The sequence below is a fragment of the Anoplophora glabripennis genome, unplaced genomic scaffold (genome assembly GCF_000390285.2).
Source record: "Anoplophora glabripennis isolate ALB-LARVAE unplaced genomic scaffold, Agla_2.0 scaffold224, whole genome shotgun sequence".
Lineage (NCBI taxonomy): Eukaryota > Metazoa > Arthropoda > Insecta > Coleoptera > Cerambycidae > Anoplophora > Anoplophora glabripennis.
The window spans coordinates 119,918-136,117 of record NW_019416317.1 but is presented as its reverse complement, the minus strand read 5'-3'; the positions used below and the strand labels follow the sequence as shown (position 1 = coordinate 136,117).

Sequence of the window (16,200 nt, the reverse complement as noted above, 5' to 3'; positions counted from 1 at the left end):
AAAATTTTAGAAACTAAGAGAAACACTTGAAGAAAAAGTATTCAAATATTTTTATAATTTAAACAAAATCTATATATTCAGAATCGCGATGCCCTAAATTCTCGAGCAAGTTAAAATGTATACAGGGTGATTCATTAACAATGGGAAAATCGAAAGCTGAAGATATTACACGTGAAATGGTGACCATTGGCGTAAACAAGTCTTATCCGAAAGTTGATAGTTTCGGAAATACAGGCTGTTGAAAATAAAAATTTTAAATCGTTTTTTTGCGATTATTCTGAAACTATGTAGGTTAGGAAATTGAAAATTTGTGAAACTATATTTTTTTAAGCGACGAATAAGATGAGTGTTGTAATTTCAGCGTTGCTCATAGAGGGCTCCACTTACGACCAATTTTACCGAAAATTTAGTTAATAACTTTTTACCCTGTATATTTAACATGAAACTTGATTCAAAACCTGAAAGAGCTATCATTTTTCCATTAATTATGTACTCTTGTTTCATTTCGGTATCTCGATCCGTTTTCGAGAAAAATCGATTTAACGAACACTATGTTTTGATAATATGAGAAATTAAAAGCGAAACAAACCAAGTGTTTCTTCGTGTTATTACAACAATTAACAATAAAACAAATAAAATACGTAATTATGATTTAAAGCAATTGTTCGAAGAATCCACCGTTGACACTGATACACTTTACACGTTTTCTAAGAGATCTTCGAGTTTGAAACAACATATTGGGATTGCGTCTGACTTTGTTGGTAGCGATTTGTATCCTTTGCCACGACTCTTCACACGAGACAATAGATTCTTTGTAAACTATATCTTTCATTCGAAACCAAATAGAAAAATCAAGATGTTTGAAGTCCGGACTTCTGGGTGGCCAAGCAAAAATGCTTACATGGCCAATGCAGCGATTTGGAAAAATTGCATCTAAATATGCACGCACTGGCCGAGGAAAATGCGGTGAAGTTCCGTCATGCATGAACTACATGTCTCTTCTTAAATAAAGTGGAACTTCTTCAAGCATTTTTGCTTGGCCATCCATAAGTCCGGACTTCAATCCTCTTGATTTTTCTATTTGGGTTCGAATGAAAGATATCGTTTACAAAGAATCTATTTTTGTTCATGTGAAGAGTTGTGACAAAGAATAGGTACAAATCGCTGCCAACGAAATCAAGCGCAATCCCAACATGTTGTTTCAAACTCGAAGATCTCTCACAAAACGTTGTGTAAAGTGTGTAAATATCAACGGTGAATTCTTCGAACACTGACTTTAAATCATTATTACGAATTTCATTTGTTTTATTGTTAATTGTTGTAATAACAGGAAGAAACACTTAGTTTGTTTCGCTTTTAATTTCTCGTATCATCAAAACATAGTGTTCGTTAAATCGATTTTTCTCGAAAATGGATCGAGATATCGAAATGAAACAAGAACACATAATTAATGGAAAAATAATTGCTCTTTCAAGTTTTGAATCAAGTTTCATGTAATAGCTGTTTTACATTGACAATTTATTGATGAATAAATTGAATTGATTCTTCATGAATTAATTAACGAATTTATTGGTAAACAGTGTGGTTTTACACTGCTACAGACTTTGTCAAGTTTTTTGACGCATGAAAATCAGTTCTACCAACGAATCAAAGAAGCAAATAAATTTCAAAAAGTCACCTTTTCACTCATAATTGCAGTGATACAACAGCGGTACCGTTTTGACACATATTATATAAATATTAGTGTTTGTAAGTAACAAATCAGTAAAAACAATGCAAAACTAGTACGACGCCACACAATTATTTACATATTCCAATAACATAACCTCATTACTGATCTGAGGCTGGAAATCTGTTGGGTTGGTACTTCCGAACTTCACGAAGAAATTGACGAAAATTAGAACATGCTCTAATTCGTCAAGAACTTGATGAATAAATTCATGAAGTTATTTGACAGCTGATTTGGTGCATTACACTTGTCCAATTTCTTGATGAAGCGACTTCATGAATTAATTGATCAATAAATTGTCAATGTAAAACAGCTATTAGACATACAGAGTAAAAAGTTATTAACTAAATTTTCGGTAAAATTGGTCGTAAATGGCGCCCTCTATGAGCAATGCTGAAATTACAACACGTATTTTATTCGTCGCCTAAAAAATATAGTTTCACAAATGTTCAAGTTCCTAACGTACCTACATATTTTCGGAATAATCGCAAAAAAAAACGATTTAAAATTTTAACTTTCAACACCCTGTATTTCCGAAACTATCAACTTTCGGATAAGGTATGTTTGCGCCAATGGTCACCATTTCACGTGTAGTATCTTCAGCTTTCGATTTTCCCACTGTTAATGAATCACCCTGTATAAATTTTATTTAACGAGAAAAACAAAATGAGTTCTATGTAATTAAAACACTTGAAGTAACCAAATTTCTAATAAAGGTAAATCAAGTTCAGAAAAAAAAAACATTATTTGGAGAGGTACTTGTACCTCTCGAGATTATCTGTGTATATCCAGTTTCAATTTAGATTTGAGACATGATGATATGAAAGTTATATTAGTAGAAATGAAACGGTTTTTTTACTCCAGTTAGGCAAAAATCATTAGAGCAACGCAGAAATAAACTTCCAACTAAAAATACAACAGCGTACGGCAACTATCAAGATCAGGCACGGAATTGAATAATTGAAGAACACTGAAATAACAAGACAGCTTTGTTAGCTTATGCGAAGTTTTTTTATGTTAATGTGCCCCTTAAAAGTTTACTGCGTATTAAAAAGCAAACAGTTGCCGTGGTAGTATTTTTAGATCTAAAAGATCGAATTTGAATTGTTTGTAATTATTTATTTGTGGCAATTTCTGTTACTGTATTTATTTGGATTTTCTGCCATCTGAAAACAAAACGTTTTTATATCAATAATCCCTTACGCCAAAAGGATAGGTCAAAGGAGTGATTTTATATATTTAGTTTTGCTGAATCAAAAATATCTCACACTGAGAAAATGGATACTTCTCTACTAAACAAAGATCATTACAAAGTATTATTAACACCTCGAAAAACTCTCGATTTTCCTTCTAAAAACCCATCAAATTGAATTGATTGTGTCGTTTTCCAAATCATTTCTTGAATTTTGATATTAAGTAATAACAGAATAAAAATTATACGATATTTTTTATATCTATGGAAGATAAACAAAACAAAAAAACTGTTAGCCAACTTGAATTTTGAGAATGAAAACGGAGATTTGAGAACAAAAACAGAATTTTTCGAAACTATGTCTTGTATTTTAGCGATTATTGTGTAGTTGAGAAGTATTATCTAATTAATCGCTGTGAAATATTTCTAGTTAGACAAAACCAAATTTATAAAAGCCACCCTTTCATTGACCCTTCTGGCGCGAGGAATTACTTATTAAAAAAACGTCCTTTTCAGGGTGGGAGAGATATTTATTGAAAAAAAAACATTACTATAAAAGTACTGTATTTTCAGGAAAGAAGATACTAAAATATTAGATTCTCGACAAGTTCCCACAGTTATCAGCGGTCGTTACCGTGATAAATTATATTGTAACTACTCCAGCATATCAGATCTGACGTCAAGGAATCATCATTTTTATCTTCAAGAGTGAAAGTCGAAACTCGACGGGTAATGAGTATGAGGCACCGTTATTTCTATTTAATAACAGCAGTGAATGAGGACGCATATTACTTCTCCACACTCCTCAATTCCCTAACACCACGGTAAAAGTTATAAATACATCTCCGTTTTCCCGTAATTAAACGCACCTAATGCATGTCATATGTCACTTCGTTTTGTAACTTTTTTTAAGTTACTATTTACGACTAAACACTTGTCCTATTCTTCTAGAAGTATCTACAGGTTTTATTTAGATATAACGAACAGCCCAAAGACAATTTAACATTTTCTCTATCAGTTTAGTTTAGCAACCACCCGAACAAAATATGGTGACACTTTATTAGAAATTCTATGGAACTGTAATTGTGTTTATTCGGTCAGAAGCATCATTTATACTTCCTCCAAAAGGTAATCAATTTCCTTAAACCTCTAAAAACACCTGTAAGTGATTCATCAAAGGCTTATAATGTGACGGAACTCTAGTAGTAAAACAAATAGGTACACAAACAATCCTAATACAAAATAAAAAACACGAATGAAGCCTTGTATCAATATGCTTTGGCATTAATCAATAATTGATTACCTGATAATAGCCAGAGTAATAATAATCGAACATCTCCATAATACTTCCGTTTTTGAAAATGCAGTTTCTAAAGCATCACAAACCGTCACGAATAATCACGTATGCAATATTTAAAACACTAAAAAAAAACAGTACGAACCGAAATACAGTAAACATTTGACATTCCTAGATTATATCTCTCCATTTTGTGAACAATATACGTAGGTACTGATACCGATAAAACAGTCACTGGCGTGATGTAGGATTAAAATTATTTATAATGTGGAATGAAAAATAGCCTTACGATAATTCGGAAGCTCGCAATTTTTATGTTTTTATTATATAAATAAGAAATAGGTATGCTCTAAACGATCTTTATCTCGAGAAGGAATGTTTGTTTCTGAAAATTAGCATAGGTTAATTTATAAGTTTATAACATTGTTAACAATGATTTTGATGATTTCGCACTTTCCATTAAAAGTTGTTACCAAGTTGTTCATAGGTTTACTATTAAACCTGTTATTAAATATTAGGTAGAAAAGTTCACTTATAGCCGTATTGTTAAGGAAAACGGTGAATGCTGTCGTAAGTTACTTGGGTACCTAAAGGCAGGTATCCATTTGTGTCAAATGCCCCGTAACGTAACACCGAACATGTTACGTTACAAGTAGCGGAGACGGAAAATTGTTGCATGGTACGTGTAACAAATTTGACACGCGTAACTAATCCGGGACGAACCATCAGTTGTCGGCTTTTAGTCGTCGCATCAAAGGGATGCAACAGTACTTTCTGCCACATGTTGAGACGGGGTTACCCTTTTGGCCGTAACGTTACCTGTTGCACATGTGATTTTGTCTTATTTTTTGTTTCGTCAGTCTTTTGTATATGGTCTGGGGTCAGTCTGTTTTCTGCAGTGACTAGGAAGAGTGTGTTTTTCTGTGTTTGTGCCATGGAGTGGGGTAAAGAAAAGATTTCCGGAGATTTCCGTTTCTTATTCTTCAAAATTGTATGATGAATAAAAATATATGACGCTGCTGCTAACTGCAATTGCAGTGACGAATCCATTATTGCAGTCAGGTTCATACTGCGAGTTTATGTTCCTTTGTCGTCTCGTAACCTTATTTTGTTACGTTACGGAATGAATGATACGACCAAAACCACACATACTTTCGCAGCGAACCGTGTCACCTTTTGCAACAGGCCGTAACACGTTCGTTGTTACGTTACGGAGTATTGCCATAGTGGCGCGACGAGGCTTCAGTGTCAGATAGAGTCTTACTACGAGGCAAAAGACGCGCGCGACAAGGTGTTCATAGTGGCGCGTCAACACGCGGGGCGACTTCTGGAATTCGGGGTCAATGCATCAGATTGTTTACGTTTGGAAATAACCTTATTCACAAAAATGTATTCAGACAGTGAGGACGATATTATTTTGGACAGTTGTGCGGCAAAAAAGTATTATTACTAAGTAGACGGTGTAGTGTGCACGATCTTAATAAAAAAGAAACGTATTAAGAGAATACCATCGGATCTTCGATGAATTAAAAAAATATCCAGACCGCTTTTTTAAGTATATGAGGATGGACTTAACGACACAATTATATAAATCACATTATTAGTCCTCATTTAAACAAAAATTGGACCTATTTTAATAAAATGCCCGTTGGACCCGAGGAACGATTTAGACATTTTTTAAGAAAATATTTTATCAATCGATTTCTATGCATCTTAAATGTCAAGTCGAAAATATCGCTTCGATAGCATATACAGGGCGTTTGTTATAGAAATTACCATTTCTAATAAATTATAATTTTTTAATGTCCTGTATAGCTAGCTTTATTGCAACCTAGTTGAAATGTGTTTGCTTTGACATAATGGAAAGTCTGATATTATGTGCTCTTTATTTCAGAAAGAATCAAAATAATAATAATCGTTAATGCAGAAAAGTCGTCGTCGTTCCGTTCTGCAAATTTGATTCCTTATTTATCCTTAATCACATCGAACATGGGATAATTTATTGTAAAAATAAATAGCATAAGGTGCAGTAGTAATAATTATGTGGGCACAGGGGGAATTAAAAAATTATAATTTATTTGAAGTTGTGATAAACGCATTTATATTTTTTAATTTTAGATTTGGGATGCGTAGAAATCGATTAAGCTATTAAACGCTTTCTTACAAAAAAATACCTGATTCGATTTTGTCAATTTTCGCAGTTTTCCAAACATAGTGAAGGTAGATTCACTTCAAGTACTACATATTAAAAAAATTAATCGGTAAATGCAGTCTAAAATACGAGTTTCAAATTGGAACGCAATGTATACATAAAATATATGAACAGATTAGATTTGGAAGTATATTATGCTGATTATTTGTTAACATTGTGTTTGATTCCTTGCAAAATCACAAATAAATGTAAGAAAATAAATATTTGACGCAAAATTGAGAAAGTTAAGAAAATTTATTTTTTGAAAATTACAAGCTACATGCAAAAATGTGATCAATTTCAATTTTGGACGCACTATTTTTTTATCGTGTTATGTAGACAATATCCCGTGTCTGTCCTCCACTGGTTAGCAATTTTGTAATACATCGAATTTTATTTGGATTTCTTTATCGGTTTAGAACGAATAAAATTGATATTTCTTTACACACGGGGTACGTACGCAACAAATTATCTTTTATTTTGTAAAGACATGTCGCTCCTCGAAGTATGTTCATTTAAAACTTGCATCGCCCTATTTTACTAAACTCTACATATTGACATCCGCTCACAAATAAAAAAGTAAATATTTCTTTTAAATACAAATGAAATTTTATACCTATTCATTGAAATTCAAAAGTTACCTAATCTCATAACTTATCTAGAATACACCCATTACAAATATTAGGATGACATCGGTTCCAAGTAGTAGGTATATATTTTTTAAATAAAAGATATTAACTGTACCAATACAATGAAATTTATTAAAAATCGCGTAAAGAAGCGTGAAATAACAGGAAGGCAGATTTGCCTCCTCGATGCCTCGAGGAGACACACGCGTGACTCGTCGCGCCACTATGGACTGCCCAATGCTATTCAATGTATTTAAATCACATAGCGGCAAGTTTTGCCTCTAGACTCTATCTGACACTGAAGTCTCGTCGCGCCACTATGTTCGTACCCTAACCTAACAAAAAGCGAGTTCTCTAGAAAGCTGTAAATAATCCTTATCTCGAAAATATTTTGTTTGTTTGACGATGCTACGGAAAAATATTGTTATTGTTTATGTCGATCGACCAAAATAAACAGTGTCGAAATTTCGACATGATTCGACTCTTTTGTCTTGCCGTCATTATTACCTTCGATTGTCGATTGTCTTACGGTGAGGGCCCATTAAAATATTTGTGACCCATTTTAAGCATTACGTCAAGAACACCGCCGGACGCACCAACCTTCCAGGAAGAACTTAGTTTTCAATAAAATACTTTATTATTACCGTTGAGAGAGCCTTTTATTTTTGCTGTTCAGCGAAAGCAACCCTCAGAGGGTTTCACTAAAAATGTTGAATTTGATCTTCAAACGACCTTGAAGTCAAGGTAATTGTCAAGGTCATGTCACGATAGCCCCCTTTTTAACTCTTCAACTTTTGTATGAAACATTTTCTAAAAAGTGATCCCAACAAGTTACTACGTTGTCTCAAGATTCTTGTTTTTTTTTGTTTTTTTTATGGACATTTTATGGCCAAAATATGGGTTAAATCGAAAAAATAATAAGAACAAATAGTTGTTTTTTTCGTTTTTCAATCGAAATCCGTAGTAAAAAATGAATGTTTCCATTAAAAAAATCAACATCCGGTCTAAAAAACACTTCCGGTCTAGACCAAAAGTTGTAATATGAACCTTTCAGTGGCCCCCTCGGTGCCTTGAAATTTTTTTCGAATTAATCGAGTCCAACCGAGATATTTTGTTTCAAGATAAATGCCCCACCCGGTATAAAGTGGTATATTTTATCGCTTTCGAGGGACACGGCAATTCTTAATTTTTGACAAAATTTACATGAAATTCTATAATTCTTTTTTTCTTAATTTAATTCTGGACTGCAAGAAAATACTTTTCAAATTGAAATTGTCCACCCAAACCTTTCGCCTCTCGCATACCAAGGCATTAAAATCTGAAGGAATTTTAAAAAAGCTCACTGTATTATTTGCTAAATTACTTCCACAACCCAATATCATACAAAAATTTGAAATTTTAATATAAANGATTTCGCAGTTTCCATTAAAAGTTGTTACCGACAGATGTTCATAGGTATTTTATTAAACCTGCTAAAGTTCACTTATAGCCGTATTGTTAAGGAAAACGGTGAATGCTGTCGTAAGTTACTTGGGTATTAGATACACTCTAGAATTTTGAAAAAATCTATTTTCGGATAAATGGTTTTTTATTATGTGAAGAGTATAGGAAAAAAGTTTTAGGTGGGAGAAAAATCGAGAACACGAGTTTTGTCTCGCACTTGCAGAGAGCACCCACTTGTTGTAGGAGTGCTTACTGCTTATCCTTCGTGATACCGCGCGCGCTATAGTTAACTATTATAGAGGCCCGATTGAGTCTCAGATAAGGCCGAAAGAGGATGAAGAAAATGTCAATATAGGTCAATTATATGGTACGAATTTCTTATGCTGAATGACAACAAAAACTTTAAAAGCGTTTTTAGAGATACCACTTTTTTAATAATGAAAATATGTACATAACAAAACTGGGTAACCTAACCTAACAAAAAGCGGGTTCTCTAGAAAGCTGTAAATAATTCTTATCTCGAAAATAAATTTTTTGTTTGACGATGCTACGGAAAAAAATTGTTACTGTTTATGTTGATCGGCCAAAATAAATAGTGTCCAGATTTCGATATTATTCGACTCTTTTGCCTTGTCGTATTATGTACCTTCGATATTGTCAACTGTCTTACGGTGAGGTCCCATTAAAATATTTCAGGGACTACTTCGATTTGAATTTTCCATTTAGAAAAACCAAATTTGAGCGGTTCGAAGTGAAACATATTCGACAATAAATGTTCACCACCCTGTGTAAAATTAAACAGTTTTTAAAGTAACTGTAATAAATGATCATCGCCCTATCCCCCTATAGCAAAATAGGCAATTTTGAATTAGGCTATCGAAAACCAACTTTTTTTGATATAATTGAAATATCTCGAAGACCATTAGAGATAGATATAGGAACGCTTCTGAACGCTTTCAAAATATCTATTGGACGAAGTCATACTACTATTAGCAATACTAATTAGAAATAATAAAACCGAGAATAAAATATTTCATAAATTCGTATTATTTTTTTATTAGGTTTTGAAAATTATTGATTATTGCTAAATTACTTCCACAACCCAATATCATACAAAAATTTGAAATTTTAATATAAAACAGCACCAACCATGTTTCCACAAATTTCCTATGAATCTTTTAGACTTCCCCATTTGTATGCATCCAGATTTTCCATGTGGTCTCCTAAAACCGTAAATGTGGCAGTTGGGTGATAATTACAGAATTTTTATTTATTTCTTAATTTATCTGTATCACTGCAGATGAATTCTAACATTTGTGCATTTTTTTTTAATGAAAAGGTCAATAACTTGATTTCCATAAAAAAATACAATCGATTTGTATTAAAATAAACCTAGAAAGTCACCCGTAACAGGTCCTTCAAGCATTTTTATTTTTCCGAAACTAAAACAAATTTTTTCAAATGAAGATGAATTTTCATAGATGCAATACCTAAAATTAAATTCAAAACATACACAAAACAAAATGAAGTGGAATACAAGTTTCTTCTGATAAGTTTTATTTTTCATTACATTGAGATTAAAATAGATTTTTATAATCTCTAACTTAATCTAAAGCCTAACATGCATAAAACGGATTTAGTTATTATTACAAAAAATGCGAAAATGTAAAGGATTAATTTCATTTATTGATGTCATTTTTGTAGAAAAGGAAGTGCAGAAATACGTTTTCATTTGCGGGACAGTGAGAGTGTCTTGTTGTACTACAAGGCAGTGTCCAAGAAAACCCAGTTTTTTCCAACACTTACAAAATTACATTACGATTATATTGCAAGTTATATTTGCGTTACATTACTCTTGTTTAAACCAGACTTTATTGTGTAGCCAGTGACGTACACAAAGGAGTCGGTAGAATCTGAAATTTAATAGTTAATTTTGCCTACTAACATATTTTGTCAAATAAGGCCCCATCCACTTTTCTATTTACGCCACTGACAATGACTCAAGTGTTACGTCACAAATGTAAAGCCACAAATAATGTTTTTTTTTCCGCAAGCCATACTGATTATGATAACTGATAAATATTATCATTTATATTCCCATTGTAAACTGCCGGCAATCTTCTTAAATTATTGATGGTATGTATTTTTCGCAAAAAAATATCAAGCAATCAGTAATTCAAGTGGTACTTTATTGCAGAGATGAGATCGGGTGATGTTCGAAATATCAGCAAGAGGAAAATACAGATATCTATGGTTAGGAGTTCTTATAAGACGTACTATTTCAAAAGTTAAATACATACAATTATAATCTGTATGATCCATTTCTAGTAGGCTTTTATTCTTACGTCATTACGAAATTAAACACTATTGCATGATTCTACGGCTAGGTCACTGATTAGCGCAATTCAAAGTGGTGTCAAATAGTCAATGAAGAAACAGTAACGTTACTAAGACAAAATTTTGTGGGCAATCGACGTAGTACATTAACTAGAACAACAAAAATGATCTTACTGTAATGGACTGCCTATATCACCCGATATAGTTATTCAGGTGTTCTTGTTTGAAGCAAAAGCCAACCTAAAACTTCGCAAAATATATCACACGTTCAAAAAAGAACAAGTTAACAAGCTCACTTCTGTCGAATTTTCCTGCTGCCTCAGCCGAGTCTCCTTCATCTTCTCCATGGCTTCGTACGCTAATTTCCTACTCATCACCTCCTTGTACTTTCCTACGGAGTTATATATCAGCTCCTCCTTGAAACGTCTGAATCTCTCCTCCATCTCCCCCACGACGTTCTTGATCTTCTCCACGAAATAGTCGTTGAGGTAGCGCGGGTTCCAGAACTGAAGCTTCGCTCTGCAATCGTTGCATCTCCACGCGAACGAGGGGTACTTGCAGACGGAATGGTAAAGCTCCAGGGGCACGTCGGTGCAGGGTATGTGGAAGAATCGGCCGCACAACCCGTTACAGAAAAGCCTCAGCCTCCGAGGCCTTATAACATTCTCACAACCGCCGCAAACTATGGTCTTCATGGTTGACTTGTGTTAGCATCACAAACTTTTGTTCTGCGTTATCAAAAGTGGTAGGTGTGTCTGTTTTATGGTGGGTACGTCTCCCTGTGGTTTTTCTGGATGATCGTCATTAACTATTTAGATGGATTCGCTTCATTTCGCACTCGGCAGACGTGAGCTTATCTACTGTTTGTTATTTTTATAGCAATTAGAGATAAAAGAATTATTTATAAATCTATTAGACAAGATATATTATTATTTTTCAAACAACAATATCAATATTATGTACAAAGGAGGGGAGGATCGCGGGGCCAGACTCCCCCCCAAGATACTGCGTAAAACGGTTTTTTTACACCAGTTTTTCCACATTTCTTCAGTTACAACAATCCCGTTTAAACTTTCTTCAGGTTGTGTCTATGCCCGTTCTAAATAATAGTCCAAGCATTATAGAGAAATGCTTACAGAAATTATTACCTGGACAAAAAAAATATGACCGTATAGAAAATTAAATTTTAAATTGAGTTTCTTGTTCTTTAAACTCGATCCAATATGGCGAACATGGTTAAAAAAAATCGCAAAGTTGAAAAAAACGGTTTTTCTAAAATAACTAAAAAAATATAGCACGGATTGAAAAATTTTAAATGAGAAAGTTGTAGGTTTTAAAAAGATCTATCGACTGATTTTTTGAAAGTATCGATTGCTTTGTTACTTTTCGAGATATATCGAAAAAACCGTTAAAAATCTTCTCTTTTCTCTTCTTCTATAACTCGTTTACATTTACGTGCCCATATTTGCTATTTACTGCAAGCATAGCCCGCGGCAAGCCAAAAAAGTACATTTTTGAAAAATTTAAAAATATTAATTATTTTTCGAGATATATCGATTTTTTGAAAAAAAGGCGCTCTCGAAAATTGGCTAGATCTTCTCAGCGGATAGCCCTACAGTAACGATTTTCGGTTTATTTTCTTCGTAAAGAGTTATATTATCATGCTGTTAAAAAATGTTGACGATTTTATTAATTTTAAGGATCAAAAAATGACTTTGAATAAGTTGCACTTTTTTGGGTATGTTTTTTTCAAATTACTATTTCAATTTTTATTTTATGAAAATGACTTTTAAAGAAAGAAAACTAAACATTTACGGGTCTGTTTTGCTTCTAAGGCAAAAATGCTATAATATTCGTGTTTAGCTACCCCAGATTAAGTACAAAAAAATAATAAAAATTGAAAGTTATTTGAAAAAAACATACCCAAAAAAAGTGCAACTTTTTCAGTCATTTTTTGCTCCTTAAAATTAATAAAATCGTCAACATTTTTTATCAGCATGATAATATAACTCTTTACGAAGAAAATAAACCGAAAATCGTTACTGTAGGGCTATCCGCTGAGAAGATCTAGCCAATTTTCGAGAGCGCCTTTTTTTCAAAAAATCCATATATCTCGAAAAATAATTAATATTTTTAAATTTTTCAAAAATGTACTTTTTTGGCTTGCCGCGGGCTATGCTTGCAGTAAATAGCAAATATGGGCATGTAAATGTAAACGAGTTATAGAAGAAGAGAAAAGAGAAGATTTTTAACGGTTTTTTCGATATATCTCGAAAAGTAACAAAGCAATCGATACTTTCAAAAAATCAGTCGATAGATCTGTTTGAAACCTACAACTTTCTCATTTAAAATTTTTCAATCAGTGCTGTATTTTTTTAGTTATTTTAGAAAAACCGTTTTTTTTCAACTTTGCGATTTTTTTAACCATGTTCGCCATATTGGATCGAGTTTAAAGAACAAGAAACTCAATTTAAAATTTAATTTTCTATACGGTCATATTTTTTTGTCCAGGTAATAATTTCTGCAAATTTAACATTAATTCGTGACAGAATGCTTGGACTATAAATGCTATACAGGGTGATTTCACTTCAAATATAGAAACTGCAGGAATAGATTAGTTGCCAAAAAATAGGTAGAGTTTGGTCTATAGAAAGCTTTTGCTTGGAGGGGGGGGGGGGTATTCGAGATACAGGGTGTTCAAAGGACCTCGCACTTTTCTTATGGGAAGTGGGTTTCGGCCAATTTTTTTGAAACTTCGCAGGTTCATAGTTCTTAACATGTAGATAAAAAGTCTCAATGGGCACAATGCCCCAAATCCACCCCTTCCCCCCAAAAACTGCCGCCAAGTAGCGGGGGCGATTTAACTGATTTCTGCATGTAAAACAATTTATTTTTTTAATCAACCCAACAATGACCCCAAACAACCACATTTTTTATTAACAAACTGCCCCACTTGACCCCGCCCCTCACACACCCCCCGCCCCCTACGAATCAGCCTACGGATTTTCCAGATTACTGTATTTTATAGTTGCACGTATTTTTTGCACGTATATTTGCACGTAAATTTTTAGCACGTATTTTTTCACAATGAATTCGAATCTGCAACTCAATTTTACGAAATCGGCTCAGGAACATTGTTATTAACAATTTAATTGTTTATATAGCTGTAGAAAGTTTATTTGTGATTTTATGAAAAAATATTTCAAGTAAAAGTTATTTATTTTGACTAAATCTAAAAAAAAGTTTTAATGTGATTTTTTCAAAATAGTAATATTCAAGCTGTTAAACTTAACACACGTGAATATCTACATCTATCATACGTATACTCTGTGTTAAACTTTGGTGGCGTTTTAAAGCTAAAACATTGATTTTTCGAAAAAAAACACAAGAATAGTTTTTTTTTAGACTTCATTGAAATAAACAACTTTTATTTGAAACTTTTTTTCATAAAACGACAAGAAACTCCCCGCTACTTGGAGGCAGTTTTTTGGGGGGGGGAGGGGTGGATTTGGGGCTTTGTGACCATTGAGACTTTTGATCTACATGTTAAGAACTATCAACCTGCGAAGTTTCAAATAAATTGGCCGAAACCCACTTCCCATAAGAAAAGTGCGAGGTCCTTTCCAAAAAAAAATTGTCGGTCATATTACGCTGAACAATTTAAATGAAATTTATTGCAGCGTATTCACGTAATTAGACCTTTTATTGAATGTAATATTAACCTCATGACATAAACCAGTGGCGTGCTATTGAAGGTGCCGCTTGGTATTCCCAAGAAAAAATACGCCACTGGGGGCTTTTTGTAGAAATAATGTTCAATTCAGGTACTGTTACGTTAAATGAATGAAAAGTGATTCTTGGTATTTTTTAATACTATCAGCCGTTTAGCAGATAATTTACTTATTTGTTTATTTATTTTTGAAGCCAAAGAATAGAGGAAAATTGTAATCTCTTCATGATAAGTTCCTCTATAAATAGATTAGATATCAGAAATGTATCGATGCGAAAGGACTTCATTTTGGACAATAATTTATTGTTGTAGGACTCGTTACTTAATTACTTACTCGACCTATTTGCCAATGTTATTTTTTATTTAGATTTGATATTTTTTCCAGAAATAAAATTATTTCTACAAAACACCACCAGTGGCGTATTCTTTTCTTGGAATAAGTTGCCGGACGCTTTAGTAGCACGTCACTGGTTATGAATTAATTTATAAGGAAAATTCAATAAAACGTAAAAACAAGCCCAAATATCTCCTAAACTGCTGCTACTATTAAAAAACACCAAGTAAGCTGAATGTAACATTATTTCTACAAAAAACCGCCAGTGGCGTATTTTATTCTTACGAAAATGGGGCGGCACCTCCAGTACCACGCCACTGGTTAAAGGCACAGGGTTAATATTACATTCATAAAAGGTCTAATTATGTGAATACGCTGTAGTAAATTTTACTTAATTCCGTCAGCGCATTAAGAAGATATAGCAGAAAATATATATTTTTTTGTAAACTTTAACACTCTGTATGTTGAAAACTGAGTCCCGCAGGAAAAAAGTTTATAGAGCAAACTCTACTTATTTTCTGGTAATGAATCTAGTTCACCAGTTTCTGTATTTAAAATGAAATCACCCTGTATAGGGTGTCCCAAAATATGTGGGCAATCTCTCGGATTTATACAGGACATGTTAAAATAACATGACAAGTCCCTATAAAAACATTCCCTAGAGGGCACACCTACGGAGATTCAGGCCCCCAAAATGGATGCCCCTGAAAATGGATTTTTTTTTAACAACTTTTAAAATATTTGTGTAATTTAATTACTTTTCAATATTATGGACAACAGATGAGGCTCTCTAAAAATTGACCCATGAAAATAATTTGGCTTATTTGGTTTGCCCAGGGACGGTCTAGCTGTAGCATAATATAAAAATTTTTTACACCCTTTACAACAAAGGCACAAAAATAATATTTATAGATAGTTTGAACCTTAAACTAAAAAAGGGACTCTTGGTTGGTATTGATAAAATGAACTGTTTTCGAGAAAAAACTATTTTTGTTTAATATGATTTTTATTACATCTGTAAATAGAAATAAACCGATTAAATTTGCATTCGTTCTGTACCTATGTAAAAAATTGCCAGTTTTATTTACATTTGTTTTTTTCCTAAAAGTAATAAAATTGCACGAAGTATTTTAAAAGTTATTAAAAAAAAAAAATCAATTTTCAGGGGCCGCAGGGAAGCCCTCTAGGGAAATTTTTATAGGGACTTGTCCTGTTATTTTAACGTCAACCGTATAAATCTGAGATTGCCCATATATTCTGGGACACCCTGTATAAGCAAGCTTCGTTAGGCAACTTAGAGAAAATTTTAGATATATTA

At 33.0% G+C, this 16,200-nt stretch overlaps 2 protein-coding genes across 12 annotated transcripts in view; both read right to left on the bottom strand.

Annotated features, from left to right (window-relative positions):
• The window catches only part of LOC108907845 (phosphatidylinositol 4-phosphate 5-kinase type-1 alpha), a 57,480-nt gene that overhangs the window by 37,248 nt on the left and 4,032 nt on the right, over positions 1-16,200 (bottom strand). Inside the window, exon 1 of one of the 10 annotated variants that reach the window (XM_023454072.1) lies at positions 4,225-4,373. The exons of the other annotated variants lie outside the window; for them this stretch is intronic. Coding sequence (XP_023309840.1) covers positions 4,225-4,263 — 39 coding nt within the window. The 5' untranslated portion in view covers positions 4,264-4,373. Of the gene's footprint in view, positions 1-4,224; positions 4,374-16,200 lie in introns of those variants that run through there. 10 annotated transcript variants of the gene reach the window in all.
• On the bottom strand, positions 10,653-11,664 carry LOC108907835. 2 transcript variants are annotated; one of them, XM_018711654.1, is made up of 2 exons: positions 11,115-11,664; positions 10,653-11,064 (listed from the first exon to the last, which is right to left on the bottom strand). In XM_018711654.1, the coding sequence occupies exons 1-2, from the start codon at positions 11,511-11,513 to the stop codon at positions 11,059-11,061; spliced, it is 405 nt and encodes a 134-aa protein (XP_018567170.1). In that variant the 5' UTR covers positions 11,514-11,664; the 3' UTR covers positions 10,653-11,058. The 2 variants fall into 2 exon arrangements, with proteins under 2 accessions (XP_018567170.1, XP_018567169.1); XM_018711653.1 differs by having other exon boundaries at positions 10,653-11,058.

Bases quoted from the DNA above. Each gene is read 5' to 3' on its own strand.
- LOC108907835 (XM_018711653.1), bottom strand. From the start codon at position 11,513: ATGAAGACCATAGTTTGCGGCGGTTGTGAGAATGTTATAAGGCCTCGG. The intron at 11,059-11,114 runs GTGAGCTTGTTA...GCGAAGTTTTAG, and splicing joins AGCAGGAAAATTCGACAGAA to GTTGGCTTTTGCTTCAAACA.